We start from the raw sequence: 21,901 nt of genomic DNA, 5'->3' as shown, positions 1-21,901 counted from the left end.
TTTAATTTTTTTTATTTTTCATTTATGTCACAAATGTTTTAAAAATAAAACAATATTATCCTCTGCGATAACTCGGTCAGAAATTATTAAGAAATGTGATTACGTATGCCTTAATAACCATTAAAAACAACGGTGAAATTTAACTTTGTGACATATGAATCAAAATTTAGGAAATTCGTTGTACTATTTTTTTAAAAACAAATTATTATTATTTATTTTAATAAATAATTTATTAATTAATAAAAAGAGAATCACTTAATGTCATGAATTGATCATTTATACAATAGGAATAAGGAAGCATTCATTTTAGTTTTTTTTTTTAATTTATGAAATCTTAATTTCAATTCTACACGTTTCTCAGTTCTAAACATCAAATGAGATGTTCAGGAAATCAATAAAAGCTGAGTTTCTAACTTAATTATCAGAATTTGTTTTTATTTTCTGTGCAACATAGTTGTAAGTAGAAAGAAATGAAATAATTCATCTAGTATAGTGAAAATTTGTTTAGAGTTTCCATTGCTTTTATTGAAACCATCATTTCATTGCTATCAACAATAATTTTGATCCCAAGTTTAAGAATCCATGGAATCATAATGTAATCAATTTCTCTGATGGATTTCCAGCAATAAAATGTATGTCAAAACTTTCAAATCCCTTTGTGTGATGTTAATAGTTGCGACTATTTTGAAGTAGTAGTAACATGGTTCTGCATTAGTTTGGCAGATTCATGAGCAAAATAATTTTGTCTAAGCTTGACATATGGGAGTGCAAGAACTGATAAGGCATGTGCAGGCTTCGAGAAAGAAAGTACTTCATACCACACTTCATTCTTCTCGTCTATCTCCACCGAGAATCGCTCTTCTCCTGCCTGTAGTCGCCACAAATTTATCGGTTGAAACGTGTTATATGTATAACTATTTATGCATTTCTATTTAACAATTTAAACTTTGAATTTAGGTGTAAGACAAAATAATCGTATAGACGAGTTAAATATATATCCATATAAAGTGGTATAATGACAATTTTGACTTGAAAAAGCATAAATAGGTAACCTTATGGTGAAAAACGAATAATGAAGAGTACAAGAAAGCTTTAACCTTATTGTTTCACCAAACAGATGCATAAATAAATCTACTGATGAGGAAAATAGAAAAAGCACCAACCAGTAAGTGACCATGAAGAGTTCCACTTCCAAAACCAAAGGATGCTACACCTTTTCTCTTTCTACTTTCATTAACATACACAACCTGAAGAGGCATCATCACCCATGGCAGCAACTCCTTCACACAAACACAAAACTTCTCTCCTTCTTTAATTGTTGTCTTTGGATCAACAAATGCCCAATCCAACCCCAAATGACTACAATCAATTTTACCTCACATTAAGAAAAATCACTATGTACATTCATTCATACACCACAAAATGAAGAAAACATGATGATCAATGATCGAGCTAGAGCATATATCATGGTTTTAAAGAGAACCACTCAGATGAAGTTATCTTTCGTGTTACAATAGGCGAGAACGGTTAGATGATTTAACATGTTTAACTAAATTGTCATCTAACGGTTCTCAACTATCATCTTCGCATAAAGGCAACTTCATGTGAGTAGTCACCCAATTTAAAACAATGGCTCGCACACACGCACATACACATGTAAAAATACCTCCAACTTTTGAGGGCAGCCTTGCTCTTCTCAAAAGTCTCAACACCAGAACCTAACAGAACTCGTTTGTTGTTAAGTAAAAACCCATCTTTGGACAACCCTTCATTTTGTTCAAGGGAAGACAATGATTTAGCAGTAGCCCCTTTATATTTAATATCATAGTTGAAAGTACCTGACCTGTTAAGAAGGTGGTACTTGTAAATATACACACACAACACATATATTAGATATAATCAGTGAAAAAATGGACCTGAAAATGGGTTAAAAGTTAAACGTTCTCCTTTAAGAGAGATTATTTACTTTTTGATGCAAGCCTTTTGGTCTTGTGGAGATGGTCGACCCCAGCTCAAGAACACCATTTTCTGTTAGGCAATCTAACAAACATGTCATAGGCGTGTAGAGCATGAAGCAAAGTAACACTAGAAAAAACAAAAAGAAAATTATAAAATTAAACATAATATAAAGTATATTTAATGGCAAATGATAAATACTAACTTATGCTAAAAATATATATAGTCCCCGAGAGATTTGAGATATCTAAGGAATTGTGTCTGAGTCAAATATCGATAGTGATAAGTATATATTACTAGTAGAATAGCCGGGGCTAAAGCACGACAATGATATGAGTGGGCAAGTGGCTCTGTTATTATAGGATACATTCTATGTGAGTGGAAGTTCATTTGTTGGACTTAAACCCTACTTTCGTTATCCAGATTGAAAAAAATGTATTAATGTAATCCTTGTATATTGTCCGACATATTGTTAGTAATGTGATTCAAGTCTTAGTGCATGTTTGGGCGTTATTATTTTGTTAAAAAAGATTTTTTATTTTTTAATGTGTTTGACAAATTTTTAGTAGTAAAAGTAAAAGCACTAGTAAAATAAAAAAAGATCTTTTTGAGAAGCTGTAATTTACATCTTTTTTTAAAAGATCTTTTTTTTTTAAAAAGATATTTTTCATGTAATAAATAAATAAAAAAATACTTTTATATTGTTATACCCAAATATAATTGATAGATAAAAAGATCTTTTTATATGAGATATCCAAAAATAAAATTACTTTTACTTCTCTATAAGATCTTTTAAAAAAAGACAACTCAAAAAATGTCTTTTCTTAAAAGCTCACCCAAACAAGCCCTTAGGCATGTTGAACATATTAAAATGACATTATACGCATTTTGGAGCTAAAAAAACATTAAACGACATTGTTTTAGAGTTTAAATAATATTAAAACGTTATACCTCTCCTTTTTTTAATAATATTAATTGTTCAAACCCTCAAACAACGCTATCTAATGCATTCTTTAGTACCAAAACACATACGACGTCATTTTAATATGTCATGGAAAAGTTTGAGCCACGTCAGACATTGAGATTGACACGAAAAATATACAAAAAATTTATATTGATGCATTTTTTAAATCTAGAAAACCAATTGTAACAATTAAAAAGTTAGAAATTAAATCAGTGTAATTTATCAGTCCAACTGCCAACTGGTATTTATAACGGTTTGGTTCATATGCAAAAACCGCTCAGATGTGAATCGGAAACAAACTGCCGATTTGGATGAGAACCGGATGGTCGAATCTGAACCGGGACCGACCGGTTTAAACTAAACGAAGAGTTCAAAAAAAGTAAAGAAAAAGAAAGAAAGCCCTCGCTCAGCTTCGTGTCGTGGTAGCCGTCGTCTTCGTCTCATCGCCGCCGTCTTCGTCTGCCCTTTGCTTGCCGTCTTTCTCGTTTTCCCTCTGCTCGCCGAAGGTCAGCTCAGTGACACTGATCTTCCTTTTTTTTTAATTATGTTGATGCTTTGTTCGAAAAACAGTAGCCTCAATCCTCTGATTCCTCTCCTCAAAGTCTCAAATCTGAAATCTCAAAGTGTCTGATTCCTCTCCGCCGTGCGCAACAGATCCACAGTGAGCGAGTTTGCGTTTTGCTCAATTGAATTCCTTAGATCTAAACTCTCAACGTGCAGTTCTATTACTTCTTCTACTGCATCTCTGATTTTTGAATTTTGGCATGAAATTTTTTAGTTGTTGCAGTTGGTTCTGTTGTTGCCGAATTTGTGTTGCTGCTCCATTGTAATTACTAATTTGCAATCATATAATGTTTGTTGTTGCTGATTTTGGATCTGAAATTGTGGTTGATGATTGCTGAATTGTTGCTTGATTCTGGCAAGATTGAACGCATATCTGGTTGTTAGCGATGATTGAACCATCTTAGAGCTTTTCTTTCCTTTCCATAACTTGAATCATTGAATGGTTAGCTATGCTCCTGTCCTGTTCTGAACTGTGTATTCTTGATGTTGATTAAATAATTGAATGATTAGTTCACTGCTGTGCTTCTTTTCTGGGTTAATTTTTGGAAAAAAATTATTAATTTTTTATTAAAATTGTGCTGAAATCTTGCTAAAATTGTGATGAGCTGAAAACCTTGTTAATCTTTATTGAAATTATAATGAAAATTTTGTTAAAAGTTTGTCAGAACTTCTATTTGTTCATTATAATCGGTCTATTATTAGAGAAGAAATAAATTTTGTCATCTTTGTTTTTAATAAAGAAATAGATGAATTGAACGCGAAGAACAACTGCACGCGAAGAAACTTCTAGAACCTTCGAGATTTCATTGTTCATGGACTCGCTGCCTGCACCGTCTCACCTCTCTCCCTCCGCACTCTCCTTCCTCGATGGCAAGTTCCACACCAAAGATGCCCTCTCCGAAGCTTCGACTCTCGTCGCCGAGCTACAGACTCAGTGCTCCGAGTTGGATCAGTCTCTGAACGAGTCCACTCGCCGACTCGGAGCGGGTCTCTCAGCTTACACTTCGCTCTCGGGCGACGTCAACGACCGCCTCAGTGCCCTTGTCTCCACTTGCTCTTCCAACGCCGTGCCAGGTTCGTTCCATTGATCTTTCTCTTTTATTTGGGTTTAACTGTAGGGTTTTTGTGGTGTTTTGGATTTTTCGAAATTGAATTGGTTTGTTGTTGGGTGGAGATGGAGGAAGCGGCGAAGAGGGTGATGGCAAGGGTTTCAGAGAGGAACTTGCAGCTTTGGCGAAGGAAGTTGCGAGGTTGGAGAATGTTCGTGTTTATGCAGGTTGGTTATCATTATTATTTTTTGATTTTCAATTATCACTGTCAGAAGAGCATGAATTGGATGGAATACTTGTGTTGTGGTTACTTTTGTGAAATGGATTTGTGGTTCTCAAATATATGTTGGTTTGCTTAGGCTGACTTCTTAGATATCATACTGGTCATACTTGTTGAATAATGCTGCTTATTTCAGTATACTGCTAGTGCAACTTTTCTTTGGTATATTAATACTCTGATACTGCTCCTTACAGAAACAGCACTGAAACTTGATACTTTGATTGGTGATATTGAAGATGCTGTATCACATACCATGAACAAACACCTGAGGAAGACTTCTAGTCAGAATTCAGAAGTGAGAAATCTTTCTTATCATGGACTCCAATATCCATTGGGAACTATTGCATCATTACATCGTTGATGTCTGCTAAATGTTGCAGGAAATGCGTCTGGTTGCTATAAACACGCTAAAAACAACAGAAGGACTATTGACCTCAATTACAAAGACACAACCTCAGTGGAAGCGTCTTCTATCAGCAGCTGATCATAGAGTAGATCGAGCTCTAGCTATCTTAAGACCCCAGGCAATTGCTGATCATCGAGCACTTCTTGCTTCCCTTGGATGGCCCCCACCTCTTTCTTCTTTGGCTTCTGCAAATCAAGGACTGAATCCTCTACTGCGTATGCAAGCAGATGTTAGACTCAATTACTCTAGAAATTTTCTTGCTTTGTGCAACCTACAAGAGTTGCAAAGGCAAAGAAAATGTAGGCAGCTTGACGGCCATGATAGGGAGGTTGCTCTGCTACAACCACTTTGGGTAATTGAAGAGCTTGCGAATCCCTTGTCATTGGCTTCCCAGCGACATTTCTCAAAATGGATTGATAAACCAGAATTTATATTCACGCTTGTATATAAGATCACAAGCGATTATGTTGATTCAATGGATGAAATGTTGCAGCCTTTGATTGATGAAGCAAAAGTAGTTGGCTATAGTTGCAGAGAAGAATGGATTTCAGCAATGGTTACTTCCTTATCAACATACTTGGCAAAAGAAATTTTCCCTAGTTATATTAGTCAACTAGAAGAGGAGAGTGTTACAGGTATTCAATCATCTGCTAGAATATCATGGCTGCATCTGATTGACCTGATGATAGCTTTCGATAAAAAGATCAAGTCTTTGGTGGAGCGTTCTGGAATTTTGCTATATTTTGATGGCAATGGTATGTTGCAGAGGATTTCTTCACTGTCTGTATTTTGTGATAGACCAGACTGGCTTGACCTGTGGGCAGAAATAGAGCTAGGTGATGCCCTTGATAAGCTTAAACCTGAGATTGAAGATGAGAATAATTGGAGAAAGAAAGTTGAAGCTGCAGTTCTCTCATCATGTATTGATGATCTCAAGTCTCCCCTAATTTCCAGTGCATTTCTTCGCCATCTATCAGCTGTTATTGAACGATGTAGATCATTACCAAGTGTTACTCTGAGGTCCAAATTTCTCAGATTAGCAGGTGTACCTATTATAAGAAAATTTTTTGATTCCATACTTGTCCGTTGCCAAGAAGCTGAAGGACTAACTGCCTTAACTGATGATGATGCTGTAATTAAAGTAGCAGTTTCCAACAATGCTGCCCATTACTTTGAATCTGCATTAAGGGAATGGTCTGAGGATGTCTTTTTCCTTGAGATGGATCTGGATCTGGATGATAAAGCAGAGTTGCCAAGTAATGCAGATAGAAATGGCGAAGTTTCTGGTAGGGTTATCTTGGATGACGAGATCAAGAAGTTGGAAGATTTTAGAACAGAATGGGTTGAAAGGATATCTCTAGTTATTTTGAGAGGTTTTGATGCTCGATCTCGAGATTACATTAAGAACAAGAGGCAATGGCAAAAGGTTGAAGAAGGGTGGACTGTGTCCAAGACACTGATCGATGCCCTAGATTATTTGCAAAGCAAAATGTCAGTTGTAGAAGAAGCTTTGAATAGTAGGGATTTTGTTGGGGTATGGAGAAGTTTGGCAGCTGGAATTGATCAATTGATTTTTAATGGTATTCTTATAAGTAGTGTAAAATTTCATAATGGTGGTGTTGAAAGATTCAGCAGCGATATGGATGTTTTATTTGGGGTATTTAGGACTTGGTGTTTGAGACCAGAAGGTTTTTTCCCAAAATCAAGTGAAGGTCTTAAGTTGTTGAAGTTAAATGAAAACCGAGTGCAAGAATGTCTTGCTGGGGGGAAGAGATGGTTGAAGGAAAATGGGATCAGGCATCTGACTGTAACCGAAGCAGAAAAGGTTGTGAAGAATAGGGTGTTCTCAAATTGAAGCTTTTTTGCTTTGCTTTATGATATTTTAAAACTTTTTGAAAAAAATTCTCATATTGTTAAAACTGACATTGAAAGAAAATTGATTCTGTAAACTAGGTCATATAACAACTAAAACAAAATAACTCATACGATGAACGAAGTATTATTTAAAAAATATCATGCAATCACTAAATTACTTGTCTAGTATAAAATTAATCAATTAGAAAAAAATTTCAATCAATTGGTTGTTGTTTGTATAAAAAGAATAGATTCTGAGGATACATAATTAATTGTTTTTTTCGGCCAATTAATTGGATAGGTAATAAAAGTGGCCGACTTGTACAAAAACTAATTTTTGTTCATAAAACAATAAATTGTTGTTAAAAAAAAAGATTTTTATTCACTTAATCAATCGATTACTTGAATAAAAAAATTGATTGTTTTTCTGCAACTTGCAAAAGAAAAAAGAATTTTCATTTTCTATCCAGTTGATTAATTGAATGAAAAAATTGATTGCGTTTTTGCATGGTGTAAAAGGAAAAGGACTTCCATTCACTGACCAATCTATTACTCCAATGGAAAAATCAATTGTTTTGCTGCATATTGCGATTTTCAGGGCAATTTACTTAAATAAATAGAATGAGAGATTTCTTTATCTGAATGTGCAAAACTGTTTGTTGTTATGTGTATGTGCAAAATTCCATTTCTATGTAATCTGTGGCAATCCACCACAGTTTCAAAACATGCATAAACCATGGTAGGTCCCAGCGGTTTAAGGGAAAAAATTTTTGAATGTAAACCGTGGTAGGTCACCACGGTTTATGAAGGAAATATGACAAGCATAAACCGTGGAGATCACCACGGTTTATGAGGAAAGTTGGTTGCACATAAAACCCGGTAACCCACCGCGGTTTATGTGTGTGTACATATATAAGTAATCCGCTGAAGGCAGGACGGATCATTTGAGACATAAGGAAAAAAAGGAAGTTGTTGTAGTGTTGAGAGGATTTGGGAAAACTTTGGAGGTGTGAAGGAGGAGTGGGTGGTGGAGCCAATGGAGGATGAGGATCGCTTGTACCGACTAAATGGCATCGCTCACGTGGCAGGATATATCGAGGAAGAGGTTAGTTACTATTATTGTTATTATTATTGTTATTAAAATTAATTCTAATATAGCAATTGATATTATTAGGAATATTGTTAGTAAAAATATTTTATTATGTTTATTTGTATTGTGATTCTGATTAATATTATTTACATAAATATTGATATTATTATGGTTATTGTCAATCAGAATGTGAGGCGTTTATTAATATTGTCTACGCAAATGTTAATATTATTATCGGTATTGTTAGTAATGCATATTTTATTATGCTTATTTATCTTCTTAGTGTGGTTAATAGTATTTTTGTAAAATATTTTATTATAAATATTAATATTTTATTGAAAGATAATTTTTTCTGTATTTATATTGTTAATTAGTTGTAATGAGTGCATAGTATTCTTAGCTTCACTATTTATTAGACAATAAGAGAATCAATGAATTTAATGTGACGAGTCTAATAATTTTTACGAAAATTATGTTTGGTGTTGTTTGTAATGGTTGTATGTTAAGGGATTTTGTTACCCACGTTTTGCAGCCTAGTAGGGTTATTACCGCCGTTAGGCAGCAGCAGAATATGCCCTTACATGACCGGATTATACCGTATCTGGAGACTGCGGGCTTGTATCATCTTGCTAGGCTAAACAGTCAGTGGTTCTGGGTTGATGAGTCTCTCCTTAGCGCATTTATTGAGCGGTGGCGTCCGGAGACCCACACGTTCCATATGCCGTTTGGTGAGTGCACCATTACTTTACAGGATGTTGCGTATCAGCTGGGTTTGCCGATTGATGGTGTGCCCGTTAGTGGGTGCTTGACTGAGTTTGAGAATCTGATGGAACACGGTAGACCAGCATGGGTGTGGTTTCAGGAGTTGTTCGGGGAGTTACCTCCACAGAGTAAAGTCAAGCAGATGACAGTGTGCTACACATGGTTCCACGAGAGGTTCCGGGTTCTCCCTGCAGATGCTACTGATGAGACCGTGCGTGTATACGCACGCGCTTATATCCTGATGCTGTTGTCGTCTCAGCTGTTTGCGGACAAGAATGCAAACAGGGTAAACCTTTGCTGGTTGCCTTATTTGGCATCATTGGACGACTTGGGCAGATATAGCTGGGGCTCCGCTGCACTAGCCTGGTTGTATAGGTGTCTTTGTCGTGGTACAAACAGGAACGTCGTTAACTTGGCTGGGCCGCTACAGCTACTACAGTTTTGGATTTTCTGGAGATTTCCCACTCTGAGGCCCACTGGTTTTGACCGGTTCGGGTTTTCGCTTGCTTCCAGGTATGGTTTAAAAATTTCCGTTCATAAATTGTAAAAACAGCATGTGTTATGGTTTGTTTTGACATCATTTCAATTTAAATTGTAGGTGGGCCGAGTTTGTGCCGAGGAACGATGCAGGGGCACAGAGATTAGTTTCCGCACGCCTTGCACTGGATCGACTGCGTGTCCACGATGTGAGTGATTTATTTATTACTGATAGTTGTACTAGTTTTTCTTACATGTCACTGCCTCATCAAACTCATACTGTTTCTATGCAGTTTGTGTGGGAGCCTTATTCTTCTGCTGATGTTTCTGCTGTTATTCATCCGGAGATACTAGCTGACGAGCACCGACGGCTATGGACGACCGTCACTAGCCTGATATATTTTGCTGCGATCGAGTGGCACCAGGTCGATAGGGTTCTACCCCAGTTCGGCGGTGTTCAGCATCTCCCAGATGGAGCTCTAAACATAGATTGGCTACATGCGAAGGATGGTAGGGGTGGGGACCAGTGGTTTCCTACATATTATCAGGAGTGGCACCAGCTTTGGGAGAACAGGCTTCAGTCAGTCATATGGGTCGATCAAGTCCTCGACCCCGGTCCATCAGCAGATTACCTGGAGTTGTGGTGCCGTGTGGCGCACAGGTTCCTATCCCCAGATGTAACATTTCAGGATCCGATGCCGATTGTGTTGACTGAGGAGGCGCGTCACAGAGGGTCGTTCCAGGCACCTCCTAGAGTGCATGTTTATGACAGACCAGATAACAGACGAGTCGATCGGCGTCGCCGTATAGGGACCCGGACCACCGATCGCGAGTGGAGGGAGTTTGCCGACCGTTTGGAGCAGGACGTTCCTGGAGCTGAGGCTGGGGATGCAGTGGACTACCGTGTTCCTCGACGTAGAGGCAGACGGCCACCTGCGCGGCCTAACCGTCGAGGTGCGCCTGACAGAGGACCATCCGAGCAGGGGGACGGCACTGGTCACGTGCCCGCTGAGGATGTAGTTGGATCAGCATCAGCTATGGATCAGCCGACGTTCGACGTGGGTTCTAGCTCTCAGCTGTTTGGGAACGTGAGCCCATATGGTTTTGCTGAGTTTACTACCGCGGCTGTCGGGATGGACATTGGTGATCCTGTTACTGAGTCCGAGTTCTACAGAGATATAGCTGACATGCTTAGGGATGATGATGATACCCATTATAGACCACAGATGCCTGAGGAGCATGCCCAGTTTGCTGCTCAGCAGCCACGGAGTGACGATGTTCAGGCTCAGTTGGCAGTTGACCTCAACGAGCCGGCAGTATCGCCGTCTGACCCATGGTTTGCGTTAGGAGGGACACCTGCCTCTGCTTTCAGCGCGGTTCCCGCACACCCCTCAGCACCAGCGGCAGATCACAGACCTAGGCGGGTGAGGCGTCCTCCTTTGTGTGGCACCGGAGGTCACTTGCTTGGCCAGTTCGACGATGATGACAGTGACACCATTGAAGATTCTGATTAGTTATGTTATATGTTCCTGTCCGGTAGGGACTTTGTTAGTTTATGTATTGATCATGCTAGTCAGTTTATGTATTGAGCATGCTAGTTAGTTTACCGTAATCAGCTTCTGTCGCTTGTTGAAGTACCTTTACCGTAACCGCAGCATCCGCCCTAACCATAGGAAGAATCCTCGCACATATAACGTGATAATCCAGCTGACGGTGATCACTTGAAACAGAAGTTGCGAGGCATGTGTGTGGCCCGTTGTACCTCCTAACCTCCCAAGTCCCCTTTCGTGCACGAAGCGCTACACAAATCAACCAAGTACAACCTTTGCCGAATTCCTTGCATTTTCCATGATACTTCAAATGATCCGATTCGATGACTCTGTACTCAACACCTCGCCAGATGCTATAGTCCTTTACACTCAGCACAGCTTCATCTTTACTCTGGAATGATTGCCCAATCTCAAATTCTGTAGAAGATCTCCCCACTCTGTTACCACTGTCTTCCTGTTGACCAAGAGCTTCCAAGTTTAGTGTGGAGAAGTGTGGAGGGTACAGATGAGAACCAGAACTTGAAGGCCGATGCTGCGCATGTGGATCGCCACCTGTGTCATCGTCGCTGTCACCATCGATATGAACAGACTCCTGGTCAGACTCATCGTCACGCATTGCATTCTCTACTTGATCAGGTCCACCAAAGTCTTCGATATAAGGTACGAGGCCACCACCGGTGCCCACAACGTTGGGAGGCTCAATGACTGTTGCATTCTCCAAAGGTACAGAACCAACAACCTCCGTTCGGTCTAAATCAGCCGCAAACGAAGGTGATTGAACCGACAGAAGATACGGTCTGACCGCAGGCATCGAACTAGATGCACCACCCGCGGAAGCTGGGCAAGGAACTGGAGCGGATGCCCCAGAACTATCGACACCAACCTCCAACTTTGCGAACAACTTATGGATTCTGATCTCCGGAAAACTCACCCTAATATCTTCATCAGCCTTAACCGCAAAGGTTTCATACTGAACACCGGTCGAGACAACCGCCATGAGAATCTTGTAGAATAGTTTCTTCACCCACTTGCTACCCAACACGCCAAGCTTCTCCAAGATGCTGTTCTTCAAATCTGACAAACTCATCGACGAACTGATAAAAATACTTAGTGGTTCTCTGTCGGTGAACTTCACACCTTGGCTTTTGCTTTTTTTTTTATTTTCTCAGAGCAATGCACCAGGGTAAGAAAACTATCTTCCTCACTAGCCATTGTGAGAATGATCTCTTATGGAGCTTGAATCACCCACATATATATAGACTTCCCGTCATAGTAAACCGTGGAAACCTACCAGGTTTTCTGGCCATTATTTAACCTACAAAAACCGTGGTAACCCACAGGGATTTTATGTGCAACCAACTTTCCTCATAAACCGTGGTGACTCTCCACGGTTTATGCTTGCCATATTTCCTTCATAAACCGTGGTGACCTACCAAGGTTTACACTCAAAAAATTTTGCCCCAAAACCGCTGGGACCTGCCACGGTTTATGCATGTTTTGAAACCGTGATGGGTTGCCACGGATTACATATTAATAGAGTTTTGCACATCCACGTAACAACAAACAGTTTTGCACATTTAGGTAAAGATATCTCCCATTCTATTTATTTAAGTAAATTGATAAACGATGATCATTCGACAAATTGATAATCACAGTGAAAGAAAATTTATAAACGATTATAATTATAGAATTTAGCAATTGAGAAAGAGATTGATAATAAATTATAAAATTATTAATCTTAAGATTGAAAAATATAAAATTAAAATTTCAAGATCAAAATAAAATTGAAAAATAGATTATAGATAGAATTTTATAGAACATCAAATTGTTAACAATAGAATTGTGAAAATAAGATAGATGATGAATAACAAAATAATAATTTATAAAATAGAGGATAATGTATAAATAATCAATTAATAAATAAAATTAAAAAATTATTTAATAATTATTAAAAATATTTTAAAATATATTTGTTACTAAAACTATTTAATAGCCAAACGTTTTAGCACGATGAAAATCGGATGTAGGTAACTAACTCTCATGTGTATGTATTGTCAAGAACTCAAGATACCAAGATCACTGCCTCTTGTGTCTTTCTTTTTTAATAAAATTAAAGTTTCTGTTACATACCCTGAGGAGAATGCAGTGCAGGCAGCTAAAAAAGGAAGATAATAATCCCTTTACCTTATAATTATTCTAGACGAAATAATAAAGGAAAGTGAGAAATAACTTATTTAAATAACTGATTTATTTTAGGAAGCAATAACTGATTGAATTAGTTATAGAATAATCAGGGACTGCATGATTTTAGGAAGCAATAACTGATTGAATCAATCAGAGGAGAATCAGGGAACTGCATGATTGTAAAGATTTCGAGAGGCTAAGGCAATAAAAAAAGGAACAAAATAGGTATTGAGATAGGAAAAGACTAGGAAAGGCCTAGGCTAGGAGAGAAGAGGACTCTCAAAATTCCTCTGCTATCATTTCTCTATTCTATTGTAATTTCTGCATTTCCATTCAATAAATTCCAGCTGAGAGTATTTTGCCTAAAGGGTAACCTGTTCAGTTTGTTTTTGTTTTACCGAGTGCTGTGGGAGCATTCTGTTGGTATCAGTTTTAACAACTGGTATCAGAGCACCGGTTCTGGGTGTTCTGTGCATGGTGTCCACATGAGCTGCTATGGAGTCAAGGTTGGATGCGGTAGAGAAACGGATTGAGGAGTTACAGGAAGCTCAACAACGATCCTTGGAGGCATTCTCAGCAAATATGTTGAGACAAATGAGGGAGTGGCTACCTCAACAGCACCAAGGTGGAGGCGCTGGTGCAAACGACACCGGAGGAGGAAATGACGGTGGAAGGAACGAGCAAGAGGACGAGAGGGTAGAAGGGAACGGTGCAGGAGACAAAGGGCAGAGGAGATTCGAACCAATTCGAAAGCTTGACTTACCGGTATTCTCGGAGGAAGATCCGAATGGCTGGTTGGTGAGAATGGAACGCTACTTCAGGGTAATCGGAGTAGTTCCGGCGCAAAGACTGTATTTTGCAACAATGGCTTTGGAAGGGGAGGCCCTCACCTGGTTCGAATGGTGGGAAGAACACACTCCTTTTCATACCTGGATGAGGTTCAAGCAAGACCTTCTAAAGAGGTTCCAACTCGAAGCAGCTCTTAACCCAATGGCTCCGCTATTAGAGGTGCGCCAAGTCAGAGACGTCGCACAGTACCAAAGAGATTTTGAAGCAGCGGCCAGGACACAACGAAACCTGTAACAACCTCCCTTCACCCATTCTAGAAACAAAATCAAATTCGAATTTTGAAAGTCAGTTAGGAGATGGGTTTAGAATTTTGAATTATGGATAGGAATCTAATAACCGCCCTTTTTTTGAATTTAAAATTATCGCAACCACCTCACCACTGAAAGTATATAAATAGGGGTACACCCATAGGTAGAAGATCACTCTTCTCAAACACTAATCCTTCCCTTTCTCCCTCTACGCAAATATTCCGTGTACAAACACAAGAGGCAAGCTCATAAGCAATAAAAGAGGCGTTAGAAAAAGAGTAGGAAATTATGCCTTTCTTACTTATGTTGGCATGTAGTATGCTCTAGTTTATTTCCTTCCATCCATGCATAATTACTATCTTTTCATGTGTTACATGGCATTAAATACCTTGTTCTCATCCCTTATCCATATTGATCATATTTATCTATTTTGTCATTCATGACCTCTTGATTCATTAGTATATACCTTTTTATCATGTTTGATTTAATTATCTGATATACCCTAATTTTACCATGTGCACTTACATGACTTTTCATATCATTATATTATTAACGTTTATTTAATGTTGAGAGTACATATCTTTTTACCATGTTTAACTATTTAATATACCCTAATTTTTACTATATGCATTTACATGACTTTTTCATATCATTATATTATTAGTGTTCCTTTGATGTTGAGAGTTCATGTCCCTTTTAACGTTTTATTTAATTATTTAACATGTCCTAATTTTACTATGTGCCCTTACATGACTTTTGATACCGTTACATTATTATTATCCCTTTAATGTTGAGAGTACAAGCTCCTTTTTGTGTCTTGTTTAAGGTACCCTATTCTATTATGTGTAACTAAATGACCTCTTATATCATTATGTTATTATTGCTCCTTTAATTTAAAGATCAATGGTACATGCTTCTTATAATATCTAATCAAAGTATTTCAAATATCCCATTTCTTACTACATGCACTTAGATTATATTTTATACATTATATCATTAATATCTTCTTAGGGTCAAGAGTACATGTTTCTTTATAATTATTTTATTTCAACTAATTAATATCCCCCATTTATTTACATGAAATTATATTGCCTTTTATACCATTAGATTAATATTAATATTTTCTTGAGTTAAAGAGTATATGCTCTCTTATAACTATTTAAATTATTCTATCTTTTATAATGTACATTTATTTTATATTATTAATACCCCTCTAGGGACGAGAGTACCTACTTTCTTATAAAGTCTTATTCAACATGCTTATTTTATCATGGTATATGTCTCTCCTCTTGCATGATCTATTCTTGTATATGCCTAAATAACCCTACTTGTTAATTAAACTGAGGGAATGATCCTTCGGTAAGGGAAGGTGATCGAATCGAGATGATCCTTCGGTAAGGGAAGGTGATCGGCAAACCTTTGGGAACCTTCGGTAAGGGAAGGGAACTCCCATCAATTTTATATAATAAGATATCTTTGTTGATATAACTCTTTTTTTGTGTATGTCTAAATAACCTTGATTGTAAATTGAACTGAAGAAATGATGGGAAGGTGACCCCCAAAGACAAGATATCGAGATGATCCCTCGGTAAGGGAGGGTGATCGATCGAGATGATCCTTCGGTAAGGGAAGGTGATCGCCAAGACATTCGAGATAAGAACCTTCGATAAGGGAAGGGGACTCTCATTTATACCGGTTTGAGCTCAATACCTTCCATAAAAGTTAAAAGTTAAGAAAGAAGAAAGCATGAATGAAAGTTTGATTTTTAGTTTTTTTTTTTAGATTTATGTATGATTATGTTGATGTTACTTAGGATGTTATCCTTCTATTTTCCCTATATGCCTTCTCTTTTGCACACATATTCTACAAGAAAGATGCATATTACATGCCATATCATACGCCTCAATTTTTAAAATCTCGTACGTGGGCTGGAGATGGATATGGAGGTGTTGCATAGCACTCCTACTGAGACGTTAGGTTCTCACTCCCTTTCTTTTCCCATACTGTCTCCAGAGGGACATGGCACAACGGATAGAGACGACGCGGTGCCCCCCGAAGGTAACTTCTGAGTATGACCCCTCGAAGCACGCGTGGGTAGTTGCGACCACCACTACCGTGCTCCAAACTATCTACTTAGGTCGAAAGTTCGTGGAAGAAGGACCCCAGCTGCCGTCGTAACCTTCCTAGATAGGAACGCTTCAGCATCTAAAAAACGGTCATCTAAGGTGGTACACCTCGAGTCTGACTCCGAAACCGATGAAGAGGAATCCGACAACCCTGGCCAGAAGGAAGACACCATGGAGGAGGGCCCAAAGGAGGAGTTGAACCCTTGCGGAGGTCCAAAGGTGGAATACGTGCCTTCTTTCCCCACTTCGGCACCCCGTCGAGTTTCGGTTCACCCCACCCAACGGAACCGGATCTTTACTGCGCGGAAAGGTGTTGGAAGGAGGCCCCTGGTACCTCGATTCGTGGATAAATGAAGGGTCCTGATCAAGAATAGGATAGGATACAAGTATGGGAGCTTCTTCGACGAGATTGGTTTAGGACGTAATTAGTTTCTTTTCGGGTTATAATTTCCTCTAAGTGTTTCATTTTAAACCGTACTCATGGTTAAGATGTTTTTTCACATTTATTCAAACCCGAACGTTTTAGTGCTACTCATTTTCCCCTTCACGCGCACCTCCTCCTCCCTTGCATAACAATTAAGTCATTCTTTTTCTTCTTTGTCGAGTGTGGTATCTTATTTTAAAGACCTCCACGATAGGATAAAATTTAGGGTGTTACAAAACCTTGGGGCAAAGACCCTCATGTGTATTTTTGTGAACGGCCTTAGAAGGGAGATTCAGGCAGAATTGGACGTGGCAAGCTTTGATAATCTGCCGGTGTTGATGGATAGAGCCATGGCAATTGAGTGGAGAAACCGTGCCTGGCAGGATTCCAGAGTGAACCCGACATGCAGAAAAGGAGAAGAAAGATCCAAAGGAGGCGGGTTGGGGGGACCCGGATCTATCAAGATGGGATTTCAAAAAAAATCCTAACTGGACTCGACCCAACTTACATGAATCCAGAAGCGGAATGAGAGTGGAACCGGGACCCAACACCAACCAGGTCCCTTTGATCACACGAGCTAGCACTAACTCGAGCTCGGTTGGGGGAGGCAGTGCGGCGTCATCCTCTGGGACCAGAGGCAGTGGAACGCGGCGACTCTCTGATGAGGAGTGGGTAGAGCGACAACGGAAAAGCTTATGTTTCTACTGTGGAGAGAAGTGGGGACTGACCCATGTCTCTCCTATGAAACACTATAAGATTTTGTTGATTGAAGAAGAAGAAGAAGAAGACCACGAAGCCGAGCAGGAGGATGAGAGGTCGGAATTGCCAGTGGAGGAACCCAAAGGAGTTGAACTATAGTTGTCTTCCTACAATTTTTGGGGATTGACAACACACAAAACTTTCAAGGTGAGAGGGGCGATTTTGGGCCAGGAAGTGATGGTGCTCATAGACCCTGGAGCGTCGGCAAACTTCATAGCCACCGAGGTGGTTAGGCGGCTGTCCCTGCCAGTGAAAAGAGTACGGGAATTTTGAGTAGAGGTAGGGAATGGTGCCATAGAAAGGGGACATGAGGGCTGTGAGGAACTGCAGGTGACTATTCAAGGAATTCTAATTATTCAGAGTTTTTTGTTATGAAACTGGGTTGTTCAAAGGTCGTTATGGGAGCAGGATGGCTGGCCAACTTGGGAAAATTTGTGGGGGATTATAGTGAATTAACGTTGAGTTGGAAGCAAGGAGATAAGGAATTCTATTTGCAGGGAGATCCTTCACTAAGTAGAAATAAGGCCTATTGGAAGACTACCTTGCAAGCGCTAAAGAATCAAGAAGAAGGTTTTGTCATCACCCCTGTGATGGCAGCCATTGAAACCCAACTGCGGAACCCTTTTTTGAAGATGTTGAGCAATTCTGCAATCTTTTGGGGACTTATTTAACACACCGGAGGGACTACCTCCCAAGAGAGATCAAGATCATGCTATAATCTTGAAGGAGGGATCAGCAATTCCTCACATTAGGCCATACCATTATCCCCATTACCAGAAGACCGAGATTGAGAAAATAGTAGAGAAGATATTGAGCTCGGGAATAATTAGGCCCAGCACTCGCCTGTTCTCGAGTCCAGTCATTTTAGTCAAGAAGAAGGATGGTGGGTGGCGGTTTTGCGTAGACTACAGGGCCTTGAACCGGATCACGGTGGCGGACAAGTTTCCCATTCCGATCATAAAAGAGCTGTTGGATGAGGTGGGAGAAGCAAGGGTGTTTCCGAAGCTCGACCTTAAATCGGGATACCACCAGATTCGCATGCGAGAAGAGGACATTCCCAAGACAGCATTCCAGACTCATGAAAGCCATTATGAGTTCATGGTGATGCCCTTTGGGCTTACCAACGCCCCCTTCCACTTTTCAGGCACTCATGAACCAGGTATTGAGGCCTTTCCTGAGAAAATTTATTCTGGTATTTTTTGACAATATTCTTGTTTATAGTAGCAGTTTAGAAGATCATTGGGATCACTTGCGACAAATATTCATGGTCCTCCGGAGCCATAAACTCTTCCTAAAAAAAAAAGAAGTGCAAATTCGCCCAAGAGAAGATTGATTACTTGGGACATGTGATTTCCAACGAAGGGGTGGCTGCAGACCCTCAGAAAATACAAGACATGGTAGATTGGCCCATTCCGAAAGATTTAAAAGGATTGCGGAATTTTTTGGGGCTGACCGGATACTACCGCCTGTTTGTGAAGAATTATGGGGCCATAGCCTGGCCTCTCACGTAGCTGTTGAAGAAAGACTGTTTCCGATGGGGAAGTGACGCGCAGGCAGCCTTCGAACAATTGAAGAAGGCTATGGTGACCGTGCCGGTATTAGCCATTCCATCTTTTTCCAAGCCATTTGCTTTAGAGACCGATGCTTCTGGAAAAAGAATTGGGGCGGTGCTGTTACAAGAGGGCAGACCCATAGCATTTATGAGCCAGAAACTCTCAGAGAGGGCCCAAGCCAAATCCGTTTATGAGAGAGAGCTGATGGCCATCGTGCTGGCCATCCAAAGGTGGAGACATTACCTCTTAGCACAGCGATTCACGGTTTACACGGATCAAAAAACCCTCAAATTTTTGCTTGATCAGAGGATTGGTGGAGAAGAACAGCAAAAATGGATAACTAATATGCTCGGGTACGACTTTGAGATCAAATACAAGGCGGGAAGTGATAACCGAGTGGCTGACGCACTCTCCAGGAAATTTCAGTTTGCAGCAGTTTCAGTAGTGTCCACGGCAGATTGGGAAGGCATAGAGGAAGAAATCCAGCAAGATCCCAAGCTACAAGGGATTATCCAAGACTTGATTCAGGGGAGAGAAACAGCAGCTGGGTATGAATGGTGCAATGGGAGGCTGCTGTACCATGGCCGGTTAGTCATTTCGAAGCATTCCAAGTGGATTCCTAAATTCCTCCAAGAATTCCATGATTCGAAGATAGGAGGGCATTTCGGGTTCTTTAGAACCTACAAGAGGATATCAGGAGTTTTGTTTTGGGAAGGAATGAAGGGGACTATCATGGAATATGTGAAGCAATGTGAGGTGTGCCAGAGGAACAAACACTCCACTTTATCACCGGTCGGCCTACTACAACCACTTCCAATTCTGACCAATGTCTGGTCGAATATTTTCATGGATTTCATTGGTGGACTTCCGAAAGCTACTGGGAAAGACACTATCTTTATCGTGGAGGATAGATTAACCAAATATGCACATTTTTTCCTCTTTCTCACCCATACACAGCCAAAGAAGTGGCTGAGCTGTTCGTGAAAGAGGTTGTGAGGCTTCATGGTTTTCCAAGTTCCATTGTTTCTAACCGAGATAGACTCTTCATGAGTGCTTTCTGGTCTGAAATTTTTAAGGCAGCAGGCACAGCGCTAAAAATGAGTTTGGCCCATCACCCGCAAACTGATGGTCAAAGTGAAGCGGTAAACAAGTGCGTGGAGACCTATCTTCAATGCTTCACAGGTTCCAAACCAACGCAGTGGTCTCGCTGGTTGAGTTGGGCTGAATATTGGTATAATACCAATTATCATGGCTCCATCAAAATGACTCCATTTAAGGCACTCTATGGGAGAGAACCTCCTGTGTTGTTGAGAGGAGGGGGAGAGGCTGCGGTTGAGGAAGTTAGAGTTCTAATGGGGGAACGCAATCAGATGCTGGACGAGCTGCGGTTCCAGCTAGAAAGGGCGCAGAACCGGATGAAAACATATGCAAATCGTAAAAGGCGAGAAGTGGTTTTTGAACCAGGGGAAGATGTATATCTCAAGCTGCAACCCTACCGGATGAAGACACTGGCCCGGAGAGTAAACCAAAAGCTGAGTACTAGATTCTATGGTCCCTATGAAATTCTAGAGAAAATTGGACAAGTTGCTTATAAGCTGAAGCTTCCCCCCAATGCAAGAGTGCATCCAATTTTTCATGTCTCCTTGTTGAAGAAATGTGTAAACTCCAGCACTCAGGTTCAACCCCTACCAGCAGCCTTGACTGAGGAGTATGTCGGCCCTGGAGAGCCGACGTCCACGGCGGCTTCACTTTATCGACACTGACCCAATGGTAGCCAATTTGCTACGGTTTATCAGTATTCGGTATTCACCTTAATCCAGCCTATAGATAGCCCTTTCTATGGCACCGACAACCACGCTCTAATACCATTGTTAGGTATCTAAGGAAAGTGGGAAATCACACCTTAAAAGCTAGTTGTTAAGGGGGAAGAACCACTCTCCTTATATACATCAAACATCCCATACAACTCGATGTGAGACTTTGATCACCCCATAATACCCAAATCCCTAATAGTTTCCTTCTAAAAAAAGTAATGCGAAAGAATTATACATACATAAAATGTGCAAAATGATGTTCACAGCATAGTTACGCATAAGATACTATGTTCATACATACAGCCAAAAGAATAGTGCATACACACACTAATAAATAATTAAACAGTTTTGTTAGATAGCCAACTCCTGACTACTTCATATGAGGCACAACATAACAGTCTAACAACACAGACACTATCACGCGCACACGCATATATGTAACAATACCTCTAACTCTAACGGTTCTCAACTATCATCTTCAGATAAAAACAACTTCATGTGAATAATCACCCAATTTAAAACCATGGCGCGCACACGGACATACACATGTAAAAATACCTCCAACTTTTGAGGGCAGCCTTGCTCTTCTCAAAAGTCTCAACACCAGAACCTAACAGAACTCGTTTGTTGTTAAGTAAAAACCCATCTTTGGACAACCCTTCATCTTGTTCAAGGGAAGACAATGATTTAGCAGTAGCCCCTTTATATTTAATATCATAGTTGAAAGTACCTGACCTGTTAAGAATGTGGTACTTGTAAATATACACACACAACACATATATTAGATATAATCAGTGAAAAAATGGACCTGAAAATGGGTTAAAAGTTAAACGTTCTCCTTTAAGAGATGTTGTTTACTTTTTTATGCAAGCCTTTTGGTCTTGTGGAGATGGTCGACCCCAGCTCAAGAACACCATTTTCTGTTAGGCAATTTAACAAACATGTCATTGGCGTGTAGAGCATGAAGCAAAGTAACACTAGAAAAAACAAAA

General features: G+C 39.7%; 2 protein-coding genes across 6 annotated transcripts; one reads left to right on the top strand and one right to left on the bottom strand.

Moving 5' to 3' along the window:
- Positions 1–423: 423 nt before the first annotated feature.
- Positions 424–21,871, bottom strand: LOC127746576 (UPF0548 protein At2g17695-like). 4 transcript variants are annotated; one of them, XM_052260387.1, is made up of 5 exons: positions 2,162–2,301; positions 1,967–2,085; positions 1,667–1,843; positions 1,164–1,359; positions 529–868 (listed from the first exon to the last, which is right to left on the bottom strand). In XM_052260387.1, the coding sequence occupies exons 2-5, from the start codon at positions 2,023–2,025 to the stop codon at positions 680–682; spliced, it is 621 nt and encodes a 206-aa protein (XP_052116347.1). In that variant the 5' UTR covers positions 2,026–2,085; positions 2,162–2,301; the 3' UTR covers positions 529–679. The 4 variants fall into 4 exon arrangements, with proteins under 4 accessions (XP_052116350.1, XP_052116347.1, XP_052116337.1 ...); XM_052260377.1 differs by having other exon boundaries at positions 1,967–2,040; XM_052260382.1 differs by having other exon boundaries at positions 530–868; positions 1,967–2,028.
- LOC107476165 (RINT1-like protein MAG2) lies at positions 3,202–7,168 on the top strand. Of its 2 annotated transcripts, none has more exons than XM_016095931.3 (5): positions 3,202–3,426; positions 4,225–4,558; positions 4,659–4,760; positions 5,008–5,108; positions 5,194–7,168. In XM_016095931.3, the coding sequence occupies exons 2-5, from the start codon at positions 4,297–4,299 to the stop codon at positions 7,072–7,074; spliced, it is 2,346 nt and encodes a 781-aa protein (XP_015951417.1). In that variant the 5' UTR covers positions 3,202–3,426; positions 4,225–4,296; the 3' UTR covers positions 7,075–7,168. The 2 variants fall into 2 exon arrangements, with proteins under 2 accessions (XP_015951417.1, XP_015951410.1); XM_016095924.3 differs by lacking the exon at positions 3,202–3,426 and adding an exon at positions 3,433–3,581.
- Positions 21,872–21,901: the final 30 nt, after the last annotated feature.

This window comes from Arachis duranensis, chromosome 1 (genome assembly GCF_000817695.3).
Source record: "Arachis duranensis cultivar V14167 chromosome 1, aradu.V14167.gnm2.J7QH, whole genome shotgun sequence".
Classification (NCBI taxonomy): domain Eukaryota; kingdom Viridiplantae; phylum Streptophyta; class Magnoliopsida; order Fabales; family Fabaceae; genus Arachis; species Arachis duranensis.
This window is presented reverse-complemented; position numbering and strand designations above follow the sequence as displayed.